The sequence below is a fragment of the Mycteria americana genome, unplaced genomic scaffold (genome assembly GCF_035582795.1).
Source record: "Mycteria americana isolate JAX WOST 10 ecotype Jacksonville Zoo and Gardens unplaced genomic scaffold, USCA_MyAme_1.0 Scaffold_79, whole genome shotgun sequence".
Lineage (NCBI taxonomy): Eukaryota > Metazoa > Chordata > Aves > Ciconiiformes > Ciconiidae > Mycteria > Mycteria americana.
This window is the reverse complement of record NW_027445664.1, coordinates 1-14848: the sequence shown is the minus strand read 5'-3', so window position 1 is coordinate 14848 and position 14848 is coordinate 1. Positions and strand designations below refer to the sequence as shown.

Below are 14848 nucleotides of genomic sequence, written 5' to 3'. Positions count from 1 at the left end.
TTTGGGAAATCCAAAATTACGCTGCAGGGACCAGTATTGGTGGTTGTATCCACTCCTTTAAATAATATAATTAATTTAAAAAATAAAAAACACAGTAAAAACACAACGTCCTTCTTCCTCACTTCCTTCCACGGCTAGGGATAGGCTTTGTCGGAGGCTTTTTAAATACGCCTGTTGTAAGAGGGATGATTTGCAATGACTGGAGGTAGGACTGAGGACAGGGACTGGAACCCCTTTGAGCTACCGGGTGCAGCAGGGAAGAGAAGTAGCACCCTGATGGGACAGGGAAGCTTTTTTCAAATTAATTAGCCTTGATTAGCAGAGTAGTGAAGTCAAGTGGCCGCTCCACCTATACGAGTCAGGCTGGACCAGACTACGGAGCCCAGGTAGGTCGGTGCGTTGTCAGAGGTGGACAGCGACCGTTGCTGTGGGGTTGCGCACAAAGGAGGTAACGCTCCTGGGGACAGATGCGTCCCTGGGTCCTTTCCCTCCTGACCCCGAGAGACCAGCTTTGAAGCACGAGGGTTGCCGTGCTGCAAATCCACATGGGGAGAGAGGTACAAGAGCTCTCTTGGTGCTAATCCCAAACACGTGCTAGCGGTGCTCGACCAGCCTACCAGTGTTGTCCCGGGCTTGCTCGCCACATTAGGCTTTAAAACCCTTCGGCTCTCCAGACAGAGAGCAAACCCGAGTACTGTTCCCTCTGCTTGGCAGGTGTGCTGCTCGAGGGGTTCCCCTTGGGGTGGTGGGGCGCGGGGGAGGGGGGAGCATGGAAAATAAGCCCTGGGAATGCTGGGAAAGAGCACTGGGATTCGGAGGGAGATACTGGGAGGAAGGGAGCACTGCTGGGTGCCAAGGGAGGTAGCCAGTGGATCCGTTAAAAATTTTCCTCTCTGTCTCTCTACATATTAAAATATAGATTTATTCTAAGCGTTAAAGTCTCTTTGGCATCTCTCCAGACCCTGGCCCCCGTGGGGGCGGCAGCAGCGGCGTGTCGGTCTCGGTGCGTGTGGGCAGGGCTGGCACCTCGGCTCCTCACAGCAGCAGATGGGTGATGTGATGCGAGGGGGAGGTGGGTCCTGCTGCTTCGCCGCTCGGAGGCGGTGGGGGGATGCGAGGAGGCAAGGTTTGCCCCACTGGAGGCCAGGGTGTGGCAGGGAGGGTGACGGTTTGGTCCTAGCCGAGGAAACAGACTGGGCCCACCTCAAACCCGAACCTCTGGCCAGGCTCGCCAAAGTCCATGACGCGCACGTCCAACAGCGGGAGCTGCTCCAGGCGGGGCGTGCTCACTTCTAGCACCGTCCGGCTGGAGCCCTTTCGTGCCTGCAGGGGAGGGGAGGCAGGCGGATGGGTCAGGAGCTGGGGGGCACTGGGAGCACCAGCCTGGGACAGGCTGACGCAGAGCAAACCCTTCTCTTTATCCAGCAGCCTTCACTGCTCCGGCATTACCCAGGCTCGACCCTGGAGTGTCTCTGTCCAGCCACCCTTTCTCCCTGAACCATGGCATTTCACTGGATCATCCCTCTCCGGGGCACCCTACTTACACTCATAGCACCCCCAAGGGAAAGGTCCTGCCTTTTCTCAGTTCTCCCATCCCTCCATCTTGGTGCCTTCTAGTGCCTCCTCTCTCCTTGTTACCCATTTGTGCCTTCACTCATCCCTTTTTCTTCAGCTTTCTCTCCCTGTGACTCCTCCAGCCCCATGTATTCTTGCTTCCACTTACGTCCCTCTTCCCACTGCCCACCCCTGCCTTGCTCCCCTGCCGCGCTCACCATGCAGCCATCCATCACAGCTTTGATGTAGGGGCTGGTGTCGTAGCTGAGCTCCTCCTCGTTGGCAGCCAAGAAGCGGAGGGCACGCTGGTGGTCCCCGGACGTGGTGCTGTGCCAGGCCACCGAGCGGTGGCAGTGGTAGGTGAAGTTCTGGCGGACAGAGACGCTGAGGAGCCGTAGGAAGGTCAGCTGCACCACGCCGAGGGGTTGGCTCTCCGAGTCCGTGTAGGAGAACTGCAGGAGCAGGAGACAAGTTAAATGGGGGCTGGTGGCCAGAGGTGTGTCAAAAGTGGGGCTGGAGGGGGTCTGCTGGGATCTAGACCCCCCTGGAGGAGGCAGCTGGGGAAGGGATGATGGTCAGAAGGGCTGACAGGTTCAAGGCCAGATGGGGGACATTTCTCTTTCTCCTTGGGAACAGAGGAAAAGAGGCATCCAGCCACCCCCGAGACAGCACCAAGGTAAGCGGCTGGGGGCACACTGAGGGCGTTATAGGAGAGGGCAATAAGGTGTAAGTCGGAGTGCAGGCAGGGTGCCTGGGAAAGGCAGGGGGGTGTGCCAGGGGCTCATGCAGGAGGGCGCGTGGGAGTGACACGCGGGCAGGTGTTCTCAGACCACATCTGAGACCTGAGGAAAGGCGGAACGCATCCCCGGGGCCTCACCCAGTGCCGCAGGGGCCTTAGCCCACCCCCGCGAGCCGGCAGCATCCTTACCCTGCTGCCCTCCTGGAACTGACTGAACCACCGCTGGGGCACCTCCTTCTCCCACGCTGACATCTTCACCTGGAAGAGGAGAGGCAGCCATGAGCGAGGCGGGGAGCACCCCAGGCCACCCTCTTCTCGTGGCCGATCCCCGCCACCCTGCCTCCCGAGGCTGCGCTGGGACCCTGCACACCGAGCTGCCCCCCGCTTTGCTCACCTCCTGTATGTCCTTGCTGGGAAAGACGCAGGTCTCCCCGCCTGCTGTGAAGTTGCAGTAAACCTTGAAAGAGTCTCGGGCGCAGCCCTGGTTGGGGTCAATCCAGTACTCGCCTGCGCAGGGAGGAGAGGGGTCAGCGTATGGGACGGTGCTGCTGCGCTGACTGCTATCCTTCCCCCACCCAACGCCGGTGCGGCTCACCATCAGGCAGGCCCGGGTGGCTGAGCTGCAGGTCCTGGCAGGTGCGGGCAGGGTTGTCCCGGGTGCCCATCGGGCGCCGCAGCCCCTCTATCTCCTGCTTCAGGGAGTTGAGGGAGCCGAAGATCTCCTCCATGCCATCAGCGTAGTCACGAGATGCCTGGTCGGCGGCCGCTCTCTCTCCGTCCTCACCCTCCTCTTCATCCACCAGCTTGCTGGCGTCGATGGAGCGCTTGCTCTTCTTGGGCAGCTGGATCGGCAGGGGCTGGATCACCTCCCCGGGGGGGCCCTGTGGCAGACGCAGCACTGTCAGCACCCGAGCATAGGGGGCTGCAAAGGCCCTGCTCCCCAGGGCCCCAAACCGCCCCATGCTCACGCTTTGAGATAGGAGCCATCCCTCCGTGTTCATTCCTGGGTGTCATTTTACCTACCGAGGGGCTGTTCCTACATCCCGCCCCCCCCCCGTGTCATCCTTTCCCTGGCGCCAACACTTGAGCCACTCACCGGGTGTCCAGGGGGTCCTGGGGGTCCACGTTCACCTTTGGGTCCTGCTTGGCCCTAGAGGAAAGAGACACTCACAGACGTCAGCCTTGGGCAGGACTGAAGGTGGTGGCAGGGTGGGGGCACCGGCTCGGTGCTTACCATGGCTCCCTTGGCACCTTTGGGACCAGCTGGGCCCTGCAAAGCAAGACCAGGTCTTGGCACGGTGGGGTGGGGGGACAGCAGCACCCCCACAAACACAGGGAGGGAAACTGGGACCCCAGGCGCAAGGAGGAGAGAGGGGGAGTGAGTGAGCAGTGAGGCTTGGAGAGGGAGGGGCATGGACCGGCAGCATGTGGGGGGCACTCACGGGAAGTCCGGGGGGACCAGCGGGGCCGATGGGTCCAGTAGCACCAGGGATCCCCTGCATGACAGGAGGAGAGCCGAAATTGGCGTGAGGAAACCGGGACAGCCCCATTCCCACCTTCCCCAGCACCCTGCAGGGCTCCCCACTCCCAGAACCCCCCAAGTCGACCCCTGCTCCCCACTTTTATAGTGCCCACCTGCATGGATCCCCCCCCAACCACAACCCCATCCTCATCCCCCCCAAGTTCCCCCATTCCCCAGGCCCCACACTCACAGTTTCTCCTTTCTGCCCCGTGGAGCCCTGGGGGCCGGGGAGACCTCGGTCTCCCTTCTCCCCCTGCTCCCCTGGGGGTCCGATCAGGCCGATGAGACCAGGGTGGCCCTGGGAAGACACAAGTGGAGATCAGCACGGGGCCACGAAGGGGGACGTAGTGGGTGCCCGGCAGGGGACAGTACTCAGGTGACCTATAGGAACCAGCCCACCCAGTGCTGGCTGCACAGCAGGGTTTAGGGTCTTGGCCCCTAAGTGTGGGGCATGCCCCACACCGGGGTGCCGTAGTGTCCCCGACTTGTGTTGAGCACAGCAGTGACCCAGAGCACGGGTCGCTCGCTGCACCTTGCTCACCTTCTCTCCTTTGGCACCGGTGTCACCTTTGAGGCCGGGGAGACCTGGGGGACCCTGCAGAGGTACACAGGCAGGCACGTGAGATGTGGGGAGCATAAAATTGGGGACCTCCCCTCGGGGAGCTGCGGCAGGGGAGAGGGGGCCACACTCACCACTGGTCCTGGCGGCCCAGCCTGGCCTGTAGTCCCTGGTTTGCCTTGTTCTCCCTGCGCAGGCAACGTGACAAGATGAGTCCCACCGATTCAGAGTCGGTGCTGCCGGTGGCAGCGCCCACCCCGGGCAGCTCTCCATGAACCATGGGCACGGTGACATGTCCCAGTCCCCTCCCAGGGTGATGGTCAGACCCTCGCCCCTCCTCTGTCCTGTGCCAGCAGACCCTGCTGTGCTTTCAGCCCAGGCACAGGACCCTGGTGCCCTGTCTGGGGACGTTGGCACTTACCACCGAGCCAGGCAGACCTCTGAGACCGTCCGGGCCCTGCTTCCCAGCAAGGCCCTGGGGACCCACAGGACCCGTCTTGCCAGGAGCACCCACTGCGCCCGGTTCTCCCTGTGGGGACAGAGGAACCGGGTGAGCCCAATCCCGTATGCGGGCGCACGGAGCTCATCAGCACCGCTGGGATCTCCTCATGGGGCACCGCTGGCCCACAGCGTAGCGGAGGTCACCGAATCGCTCACCTTCGCGCCCTTCTCGCCCTGACGCCCCTCGGGGCCGGGGGAGCCGGCTGGGCCCTGCGGAGAGGACAAACAGGGCGGTGAGGGACAGGGATATCCAGGCGGGTGGCATGGGATGTGTCACAGCCAGAGCCGGGCTCACCCGGCACTTACCCTCTTCCCCAGGGGACCGGGAGGACCGTTCTCGCCTGTCGGACCCGGCGAGCCCTAAGGAGGGAGAAGAGAAGGGAGTCGAGCGAGCTGGCCTTGTCCCAGAGACGGGACGGAGAGGAAGGCAGGGAGGAGGATCCCGTGCCACGTGAGGAGCACCCAGAGGGATGGGAGGGTCCCAGAACCGGGGGGACCAGTTCCGATGGCCACAGAAGGGAGGACAGGCTGGACTCCCCACTCCCTGATGTTCCCGAAACAGGGAGGTCGATCCAGTCCGAAGCCTCACGGGGGGATCTGGTCGAGACATCCCTGCCCAGAGCGACAGTGACGGGGGGACGTGCTGGAACAGGGCACTCACCGGCTCCCCGGGCTCGCCGTCCTCCCCGCGTTCGCCCTTGGCGCCATCCTGGCCCTGTCGGGAAGGGAAAACCTGGAGTCAGCACAAGGCCCTACACACGCCCCCTGAATCCCAACCTCATTCCCAGGGAAACCCCCTCCAGTGGTGGGAGAAGCCTAGAGCGGGTGGGACGTGACACTCACCCTGGGACCCATTTCACCTGGGGGTCCGGGATCACCTGGAAAGCCAACGGGACCCTGAAACAGAGAGAGCTGCTAGCCTGAGGGGACCCCGAACCTCCCCCCGCCCAAGGGGTCCCAACGCCTTCCTGGAGCGAACCCACCCTGCTCCCTCCCCGTGTCCCCCCACATTCTGGGGGACACACGGCACTCACGGGGTTGCCTTTGGGCCCGTCGTCGCCGGGGGGCCCTTTCCCTCCAGGTGGCCCGGCAGCACCGGCAGCTCCGGCTTCTCCCTTCTCCCCTCGCTCTCCTCGCGGGCCCTGCGGTGCAAGATGGGGTCAGCGGCCGGCAGGGGCAGCCGGGGGACGGGGACAGATGCAGGGGTGTCCCTGCTATCACTCACCTTGACTCCTGGCTCCCCTTGGATTCCCGGGGCCCCCGATTCACCAGGGTCCCCCTGAAATGGGAATAAAGAGAAGTCAAACCCCCCTCCCATGCCACCCCGTCCCCCCTCTGGGACCAAGCCCTCCGAATTGGTCCCGCGTCCCGTAGACCCGCTGCGGCCCCATGGCCTCGCCCCACCTCTACGCCCCGCTAACATGGCTCCCGCCCCCCCTCAGGGAGCGAACCCCGATGTCCAGGGACGTACCTTCTCACCAGGAGGTCCCAGGTTTCCAACACCTCCAGGAGGTCCCTGGGGTCCCTGTGGGGGGGTGGGGGGAGAGCAGAGCCGGTCACCCCAGCACCCCACATGGGGAAGGACAGTGGGGCAACGGGGGGAAAGCAGGGTCACTTACGTCAGCTCCAGAGGGTCCAGCTGGGCCACGGGGGCCTGGGGGGCCGGGTGGGCCCTGGGGGTGGGGGAGAAAGCACAGAGTGAGGATGCTCCTGGGGTACCCCCACCCAGAGCGACACGGGGCCGGGAGGAACCAAGGTCACTTACCATGGGGCCCACATCACCCGTTTCACCCTTCTCACCGGCCGGACCCGGCAAACCCTGGGGCGAGAGAGAGTGTTAACAAGGTGGGGGCACAGCGGGGGGGGGGGGGGGGGGGGGGAGATGTGGGGCACTGGCTGGTGGGGGGCAAACGGCGATGCAAAGGTAAATGGGGGGGGGGCTGGGCACATCTGGATGCAACAGGCAGGAGGTACAGACAGCCCTGACACAGCTGGATGGGGGCGGGGGGCGGGCAGGGGGGCACAGTGGGATGGGGGCAGCAGGGGATGCTCCCCAGCTGGGCACCCAAACCCCCAGCCCCTCCTGGGCATGTCCGTGTGTCCCCCCCCCCATTTTGGGGACAGGCAGAACGGGTGCAGTGGCACTGCCCTGGAGCGAGGGGGCGGCCGTGGGGTGCTGGGGTGGGGGGGGGGCACCTGCTCACCTGGAGCCCAATGGGGCCAGGGGGGCCGTTGAAGCCCCGCGTCCCCTCGTCACCCTTGGCTCCGAAGTGTCCCTGGGGACCTCTGGCACCCGGTTCCCCGTCAGCGCCCTGCAAGGCAGGAAGGAGGGTCAGCCACCGCTCACCCCCGGGGACTAGACCAGAGGACAGGGACATCTCCTCGCCAAGACTGTCCCCTCCTCGGTGTGGCCCCAGGGGTGGCATGGGACCCCCCCTCCCATGTCGCGTCCCCAACCGCGGTGTTACCCTGCCTCCGGGATACTCACGGCGGCTCCGGGCTGCCCAACCGACCCGATGGGCCCGGGGGGACCAGGAGGACCCTGCGAGGGAGGGAAGGGGTCAGTGAGGTGGGGACAGCCCCGGGGGACAGCGGGGACGAGGTCTGGTGGGGCAGGGGTGCACCGGTCACACTCACATGCTCGCCCTTGTTGCCTTTGCTGCCCTTCTGTCCCGGCTCGCCCACCTCGCCCTGGGGGGGAGAAGGAGGGTGCTGAGCCCCAGCACATCGGGGCGCACGGGGACACTGGGGCAGGGTAGGACCTCACCTTGTCACCGTCCTCCCCAGGGCCGCCGGGGGGGCCGGCTGGGCCAGGCAAACCCACAGGACCCTGAACGCCGTCCCGGCCAGCGGGACCCATGGGGCCCTTCTCGCCCTAGAGGGATGGGAAAAGGCGGGGGGGTGTGAGGAGTGCAGGCACCCACGCCCTTGCACCCCTCCCGGACCCACTGCTTCTCCCCACGGGATGCGAGCGGGATGTCCCTGAGCACTCACAGGAACTCCTTTCTCTCCGGCGGGGCCTGGTGGTCCCTGTGGTCCTGGTCGTCCCGGGGGGCCAACGGGACCACCTTGCCCCGGGCCACCTCTCTCCCCAGGGGAGCCCTGGGGGAAGATGGAAAGGGGGGGGGGGGGGGGGCGTCAGCCCGAGGTGAGCCATGGGGCCACGGCAAACACGGCACCAGGGCTCATGGCGGGGACGATGACGACGACACTTACTGCGGGTCCTGGGGGTCCCGCCGGTCCCTCGTTGCCCTTCAGCCCTGGGCCGCCCTGCGGGGAGGGGGGGGTGTGTCAGTGCGATGCTGTCGGGGGGTGGGGTGGGCTGGGGGGGGTCCCAGCTGAGCCGAAGAAGAGATTTACTCACCGGGGTGCCAGGCAGACCCCGCTCACCGGGGAAACCCCGCAAGCCGGCGGGACCGTCCTTCCCGGGAGAGCCGGTGGGGCCAGGGTCTCCCTAGGGTGAGAGGGGGTGAGATGGGAGGGGCTCCACGCCCCGGTACCCCATCCCACTCCCCAGGGACCGTCACCATGCCCACAGCACCTTCCCACCCCGACCCACCACCCTCCCGCCATCTCACCTTGGTGCCCTCCTTGCCGGATGGTCCTGGTAGCCCTTGTTCTCCTGGGGGGCCAGGGGGGCCCGGGTGGCCTCTCTCCCCCATGGGGCCCGACTCCCCAGCGGCTCCCTGGCACATGGTGGGAGCAAGAGTCAGTGCAGCCCCGAGGGAATTGGGGACCCCCCACCCACCCACGCAAGGCTGAGCTCACCTGAGGTCCCACCACCCCGGGGGGGCCGGGGGGGCCAGTCTTGCCTTGGAAGCCCTGGAGGAGAGAGGAGATGGGGGGTGGGCTTGTGAATAAGCCAGGAGTAGCTTGGGAGTAGCAGCATGTCCCTGAGGAGGGACAGGGGGGGCGAGGAGGGGGCTGGGGGGGGTTGGGGACAAGTGGCGGGGACAGGAGAGCGGCTTGAGGGGCAACATGGGTGTCAGTGCGGCAGGGACGGGGGACATAGACACACTTACGACTTCTCCTCGCTGCCCGGGGTGGCCAGGAAGCCCATCCTTGCCGGGGGGGCCCTGCGGGGAGAGGAGCAGCGGGTGAGCGGCACCGGGGGCACTTCACATGCCGGGGGGGACACACATCCCACTACTTACAGGGGGTCCTTTGGGTCCTGGGAAGCCATTGGGTCCCTGCGGTCCTGGCAGGCCCTAGAGGGGAGAAGAGCAGGGTAGTTACAGCACACAGGGGACGGTGCTAATTAACACAGAGCTCGTTAGCAGAGCTTCACCAACCCCCCCCCCCCCCCCCCCCGCCCGGCACGAGGGTCGCACTGAGACGGAGCTGCGTGCACCGGTGACGGGGTGACCTGGGGGTCTGTGTGACGGCGGGCACAGGGGGGGTCACAGAGCCCGGCACAGGCATGGTGGGTGGCTGGTGGGGATGGCACCAGGGTGCTCGTGCAAGCTGGGACACCCCCCCCCCCCCCCCCCAAAATCCAGGCTGGGACACCCACTTACCCGTTCACCTGGGGGGCCGTGGGGGCCGTCGCTGCCAGACGTGCCCTGGGGAAGCGAGGAAGGGTTTGGGTGCCCAGCGGGTGACCGGCTCCGGCGCACGTCTGTGCCGGAGCTGCCACACGCGTGTGCGATTGCACACGCACAAAGGTTGGGGTGAGTCCACCCCAGCCCAGCCCCCACACACACCCCCCCCCGACTGACCTTTGCCCCTGACTTCCCCGTGGCTCCTCGTGGTCCCCGCTGGCCCCTGGGACCCTGCGGGAGGAGGCGGAAGGGGGTGACGGGTGGTCCATCAGCCCCCCCACACCCAGGGACCCTCCCCCCCAAGACTGGGGGGTGCTGGGCCCCCCATTCCCAGCCTGGCTGGGTGTAGGGCACCCCAGGAGAGGGGTGTGGGAAGGGGGGAGAGCACAGCCCCCCACAATTAACCCTGCCCCATACTCACCGTGGGGCCACGCTCCCCCCTGGGCCCCGATTTGCCGGACAGGCCCTATAAGAGAGAGTGCTTCAGAGACACATGGGGGGGGGACAGGGCAAGGGACACCCCGCCCGGTGTCTGTGTCCCCCTTCTGCTTTGCAGCTGGTCCCCGAGGGGGGACACGAGCCGGGGGTCACTCACCCGCGCGCCCTTCTCGCCATTGCTGCCCGGGAATCCGGGGAAACCCTGCGATCCCTGGAGACGGAGAGGAGTTGGGATGAGCGGTGCTGAGGGGGGGCCATGTGGGGCAGCCCCCCGGCTGCTGGCAGATGGGGCAGCCCCACGGCAGCCACGCTCACCGCCACGCTCACCTTGGGACCCTGACGTCCCGGGTAGCCGGGCAGGCCTGGCACTCCCAGCTTCCCCTGTGGGAGAGACGTGATGGGGGCACGGCACGAGGTGCCCGCGGGGGTCTTCGCTGGCCCCGCTGCAGCGGCACGCTGCCCCCCCGCCATGTCCCCATCCCCTCGCCGTGTCCCCTCACCTTCTCTCCGACCAGTCCGATGGGACCGGGGTCACCGGTGGGTCCCGTCCGCCCCTTGGGACCTTCGGGTCCATCCTCACCCCGGGAGCCCGGCACGCCGACTTCACCCTGCGGGAGATGCCGGGGGGGTGGGGGTGGGGGGGCATTAGGGTGATCCAGGTGGGGCAGCAGCCCTGGGGGGACGTCAGGGAGCCCCCCCTGCACCTACCCGGTCTCCTTTCACGCCCATGTCCCCCTTGAAGCCGGGGAAGCCTTCCTCGCCCTGCGGGAGAGGATGAGGATGGAGATGCTGGCATCGACGGGCAGGGGACGACGACGCAGCCCGGCTGCTGGCCGGGGACCACCACCCCGCCAGCGGGGTGGGGGGCACGGGGACAGACACCCACCTTCTCTCCCTTGTGTCCTTTCAGCCCCCGGATACCGTCTACTCCCTAGGGAGAGAGGCGCAGGGTGACCCACGGCGTGAGGAGGCATCACAGCTCCCGATTTCTCCCGTTTTTCTCCCCAAAAAGCGGTGTCGGCCGATACCCACTTCGCCCCCGCCCCCCCCCCCCCCCAAAAAAAAAAAAAAAAATCAGTCACTGACCTTCACACCGCGTGGGCCTGGGTAGCCGATGGGTCCCTGGGGACCCGAGGGGCCCTGCGGAGGGAGGGAAAGGTTTGCACCGTGCGCCAGGGGACATTCAGGGGGGCCACTACGGGACCCCCCCACAGATGGGGGGCCGGGGCTGCCCGTTGCCCCCCCACAAGGGGGCAGAGCCCAGGGAGCGGGATGCGTCCGGCCGCGTGGTGCTTTACCTGGTTGCCCTTGGTGCCGGGGGGTCCCTCCTTCCCGGGGTGACCCTGGGGACAGAAGAGGGGACGACGGGGACAAGGAGAGACCTTGAGTTGGGGCACACAGACACGCAGCCCCATCCGCATCCCCCCCCAGACCGCGTCTCCCCCCCCCGCCCCACAACCAGCCCCCTTGGTGGCTCCGTCCCAGCCTGGGGGGACATGAGGACAGCGAGGGACATGGGGACAGCGGGGTCAGACAGGGTTGGCGCGTGGCCGGAGCATCTTTCGGATGCTGGATGCATCCCTGCCCCAGGGCAGGGGACTCGGGGGGGGGGGGGGGACACAGTGCCCGGGAGCGGGGTGACACTGCCCGGGGGTGATGGGGGGGGTACTCACGGGGGGTCCGTCGGAGCCAGGCATGCCGGGCAAGCCGGGTTTCCCTTGGGGACCCTGCAGAGAGAGGAGCGGGGGTGAGCGCTGGCAGCAAGGGCGGGAAGCAGCCTCATGTCGTGTGTGCGTGTCGTCCCCCCCCCCCCCCATTTCCCCGTGCACCCCCCCGGATTCGCGACCCGGCACCCACCTTCTCTCCAGGAGGTCCCATGGCACCTTGAGGTCCCGGGAGACCCTAAAACACAGAGATGGGGAAGGGGGGGGGAGTTACCTCCCTGTGCCCCCCGCCTTGCTCCAGGGGGAGGGAGGCTGGGGGGGGGGGCTCAGCTCCCAGCCAAAATGGGGGTGCTCACCTGAGTTCCTGGGGTCCCCTGTTGACCGGGGGGTCCAGGCTCCCCTTGCGGCCCCTGTGACGGTCAGACATGGCGGATCAGTGCTCGAGGACCCCACTGGGGACACGCCGGTGTCTCCAGTGGGGCATCACGTGTCCCTAGTGGGGGTGTCATGGGGGGGGGGGGGGCAACCCATGGAGAGACAGTGCTGGGGGACACTGCTGCGGGGAAGCTCGCAGCGCTCAGGCGGGACAGTCTGGCTGCCCCCCACTCACCAGGTTCCCCTTGGGACCGATGGGACCGTCCATGCCACGCACGCCCTGCGGAGGAGATGGGTGCTGAGTTGGGGGGGGGGGGGGGGGGGGAGGGGGGGACACGACGCAGCGGGTTTGGGAGTAGACGGGGACGGGGGTCTTGTCACGGCACTTACCGGGGGACCGGGGATTCCCGGGGGGCCTTTGGGGCCGAGCAGACCTCTGGGTCCCTGTGAGAGCAGACGGGGTGTTAAGGGGGCACCCGGGGCGGGGTCTTTGCTCCCAAAGGTGGTGAGAACGTGATGTCCCCCCCCCCCGCCCAGGATCACGGTGCCGTCCCCGCCAGGCCACGGCAGGACTTCGTCCTCCCCCTCGACCTGCGCGAGACCCCCGCCATGGGCGTAAGACCCCGTACCGCTTCTCCGGGGAGTCCTCGGGGTCCCACCTCTCCGTCATCACCCTGTGGAGGGACAAAGGGGGAGGGGGGGGGGTGTCGGTGAGCAGGGATGGGGGCGATCCGGGCTGTCCCACCCCGGTGTCCCCACGCCTGGTTCATCCAGAGCCACTCACCCTCTCGCCATCCTCGCCGGGGGGTCCCGGCATGCCCTGCGAACCGGTTTCACCCTACGGGGCAAAAACCCGGGTCAGCCGTTGGGTACGGCCACGCCGGGCTGGTGCCAGGGGGTGCGAAGGGGGTGGGGTGGGGGTGGGTGGGCGCAGTGGGGGGCGCGGGGGGCAGCAGGTAGAGGGGGCGTTGAGCGACAGCGGGGCGGCGTGAATGCGCTCAGTGTGCGCGGGCAGCTGGCCGTGAATGGGGGCTCTGTGCCGGCCGGAGGGGTGGGAAGGCGGCTGGCGGCGTTGGCGGTGACGGCGGGTGCCGGTGTTTGCTCAGGCCGCGGTTTACGGGTGCAGCCGGCGGCGGGGTCCCGGGGAAGACGGAGGGAGGGGGGGGGGGGTTTGCGGGTACCCCCAAGGCAGGCACGCCCAGGGGTGGAGGCAGGGTGAAGGCAGCGGGGTGTGCAGGCAGGAGCGGGGGGGTCCAGGGGTGCCGTGTCCTCCCCCCCCCCGATCGCGGTGACTCACCCGCTGGCCTTTGTCACCCGGCAGCCCCGGCAGCCCGTCGAAGCCGCGGTCACCCTGGGTGGGGGGGATGACACAGAGATGTCACCGAGGTGCCACCGAGGACACCCCTCGGAGCAGGGGGACCTCCAGGATGCTCCCCGGGATCAGCCGGGATCCGCGATCAGCTGGGATCTGGGATCAGCTGGGATCAGCCCCACAGAGGGACCCCGGCACGGCAGGGGGTCCGGCGCTGCCCCCCACCCCAAGGAATCGCCTTCTTCAATCCAGGATCCGCACGCCGATCCCGGCCCTGATCCCACGGGATCCCCGCATCCCAGTCCGCCGTGGGGCCACCAGCTGCCGGCCCAGTGTGGGGGTCCCCAGCAGAGCTCTCCTGGGACACGGGTGGGCACCCAAGGGTGCTCCGGGTCCCGGTGACCAAGTGGGGGGATCCGAGGGGACCCCAACGCTCACTCGGGAGCATCCCAGCCGTTACCTTAACGCCGGGATCGCCAGGCATCCCCCGTGCGCCGTCAGCCCCCGGTCGGCCCTGCCGGACACAGAGGGGGTGAGAGGGGGTGAGAGGGGGTGCGGACCCCCCCCCCCCCCCATCCCTTCCCATCCCAGCCCCCCCAAACTCACCCTCCGGCCAGGCTTTCCCGGGGGTCCGGTCAGGCCCTGAGGACCTCGGGGACCCTGGAGAGAGGGAGGGCAGAGCGTTAACGAGGTTCCAGATAACGAGGTGCACGAGGCGGCGGAGGTGGGGGGGGGGGTCATCGGGGTCCGCTCCCCCCCACCCCCTCATTCTTGGGGCTCACCTGGGGGCCGAAGTCTCCGGACTCCCCCTTCATGCCGGTGCTGCCAGGCTGGCCCTGCGAGCAAGAGTGTGGGGGGCAATCATGGGGCTTCCCCCCCCACAGACACCCCCAAACCTCCCCCACCCCACAGCCCTCACCCCTCCCCAACCCACGCCATGGTACCACCACCCCCACGCCACCACCGCCCCCGCCCCGAACCCCAAACTCCACCGAGATGCCGATACCCACCATGGGTCCGGGGCGGCCGGTGTACCCCATGGGTCCGGGGGGGCCCCGCAGGGCCAGCTGGGGGGGGGGGGGGGGGAGAAGCAGAGAGGGGGGGGTTACTCCTCACCGGGGGGATATGGGGGCAGAACCAGGGCACCGGGTGCAGGATGCGACCCCCCGGGCACCCCTGGGTCCAGCACCCATGGGGTGGGAGCAGCTTTGGGAATGGCATCGGAGGGTCCTGGGGGGGGGGGGGTCCCCCATGAGACACCCCCCACCCCCCCCCCCAGACTCACCCGGGCTTGCTGCAGGATGGCCTGAGCCTGCGCCTCCTGTGCCGCTACCGCCGGACCCTTGTCACCGCCACCGCTCCCGAAGCGGAACTGGGACAGGCGAACAGTGGGGGATGGGTGCCCCCCCCCCAAAAAAGGGGGGACACACACCTTTTGGGGGGGGGAAGCCACCCCATCACCCCTCACCCAGCTCCTCCTCCCCACTCACCGGCAGCATCATGGAGGTGCCGGGGGCCCGGGGGTCCCGTCGGAGCCGGGGAGGCCGGCACGGCCAGGGGGGCCCTGCCCTGTTGGGGACAGGTATGGGGGGGGTCAATGACACAAGGAGGGGGGGTCAACGCCATAATGGAGGTTTTTGGAG

At 67.4% G+C, this 14848-nt stretch overlaps 1 protein-coding gene across 1 annotated transcript; it reads right to left on the bottom strand.

Annotated features, from left to right (window-relative positions):
- Positions 1–14774, bottom strand: COL11A2 (collagen type XI alpha 2 chain; the record flags this gene model as incomplete). The annotated part of the gene is given in 57 exon segments (XM_075490577.1): positions 1–1323; positions 1773–2006; positions 2483–2551; positions 2688–2800; positions 2889–3174; positions 3390–3443; positions 3528–3563; positions 3736–3789; positions 4006–4113; positions 4357–4410; positions 4509–4562; positions 4796–4903; positions 5032–5085; positions 5182–5235; positions 5537–5590; positions 5719–5772; positions 5910–6017; positions 6101–6154; positions 6347–6400; positions 6495–6548; positions 6641–6694; positions 7080–7187; positions 7364–7417; positions 7513–7566; positions 7643–7750; positions 7870–7977; positions 8092–8145; positions 8240–8329; positions 8454–8561; positions 8644–8697; positions 8898–8951; positions 9030–9083; positions 9393–9437; positions 9594–9647; positions 9838–9882; positions 10012–10065; positions 10182–10235; positions 10355–10462; positions 10563–10616; positions 10741–10785; positions 10941–10994; positions 11153–11197; positions 11528–11581; positions 11712–11756; positions 11875–11928; positions 12129–12173; positions 12284–12337; positions 12523–12567; positions 12678–12731; positions 13191–13244; positions 13666–13719; positions 13812–13865; positions 13988–14041; positions 14216–14272; positions 14491–14577; positions 14696–14715; positions 14718–14774. Coding segments are annotated over 57 exon segments (4049 nt in total), but the record flags the coding sequence as incomplete, so codon positions are not given.
- Positions 14775–14848: the final 74 nt, after the last annotated feature.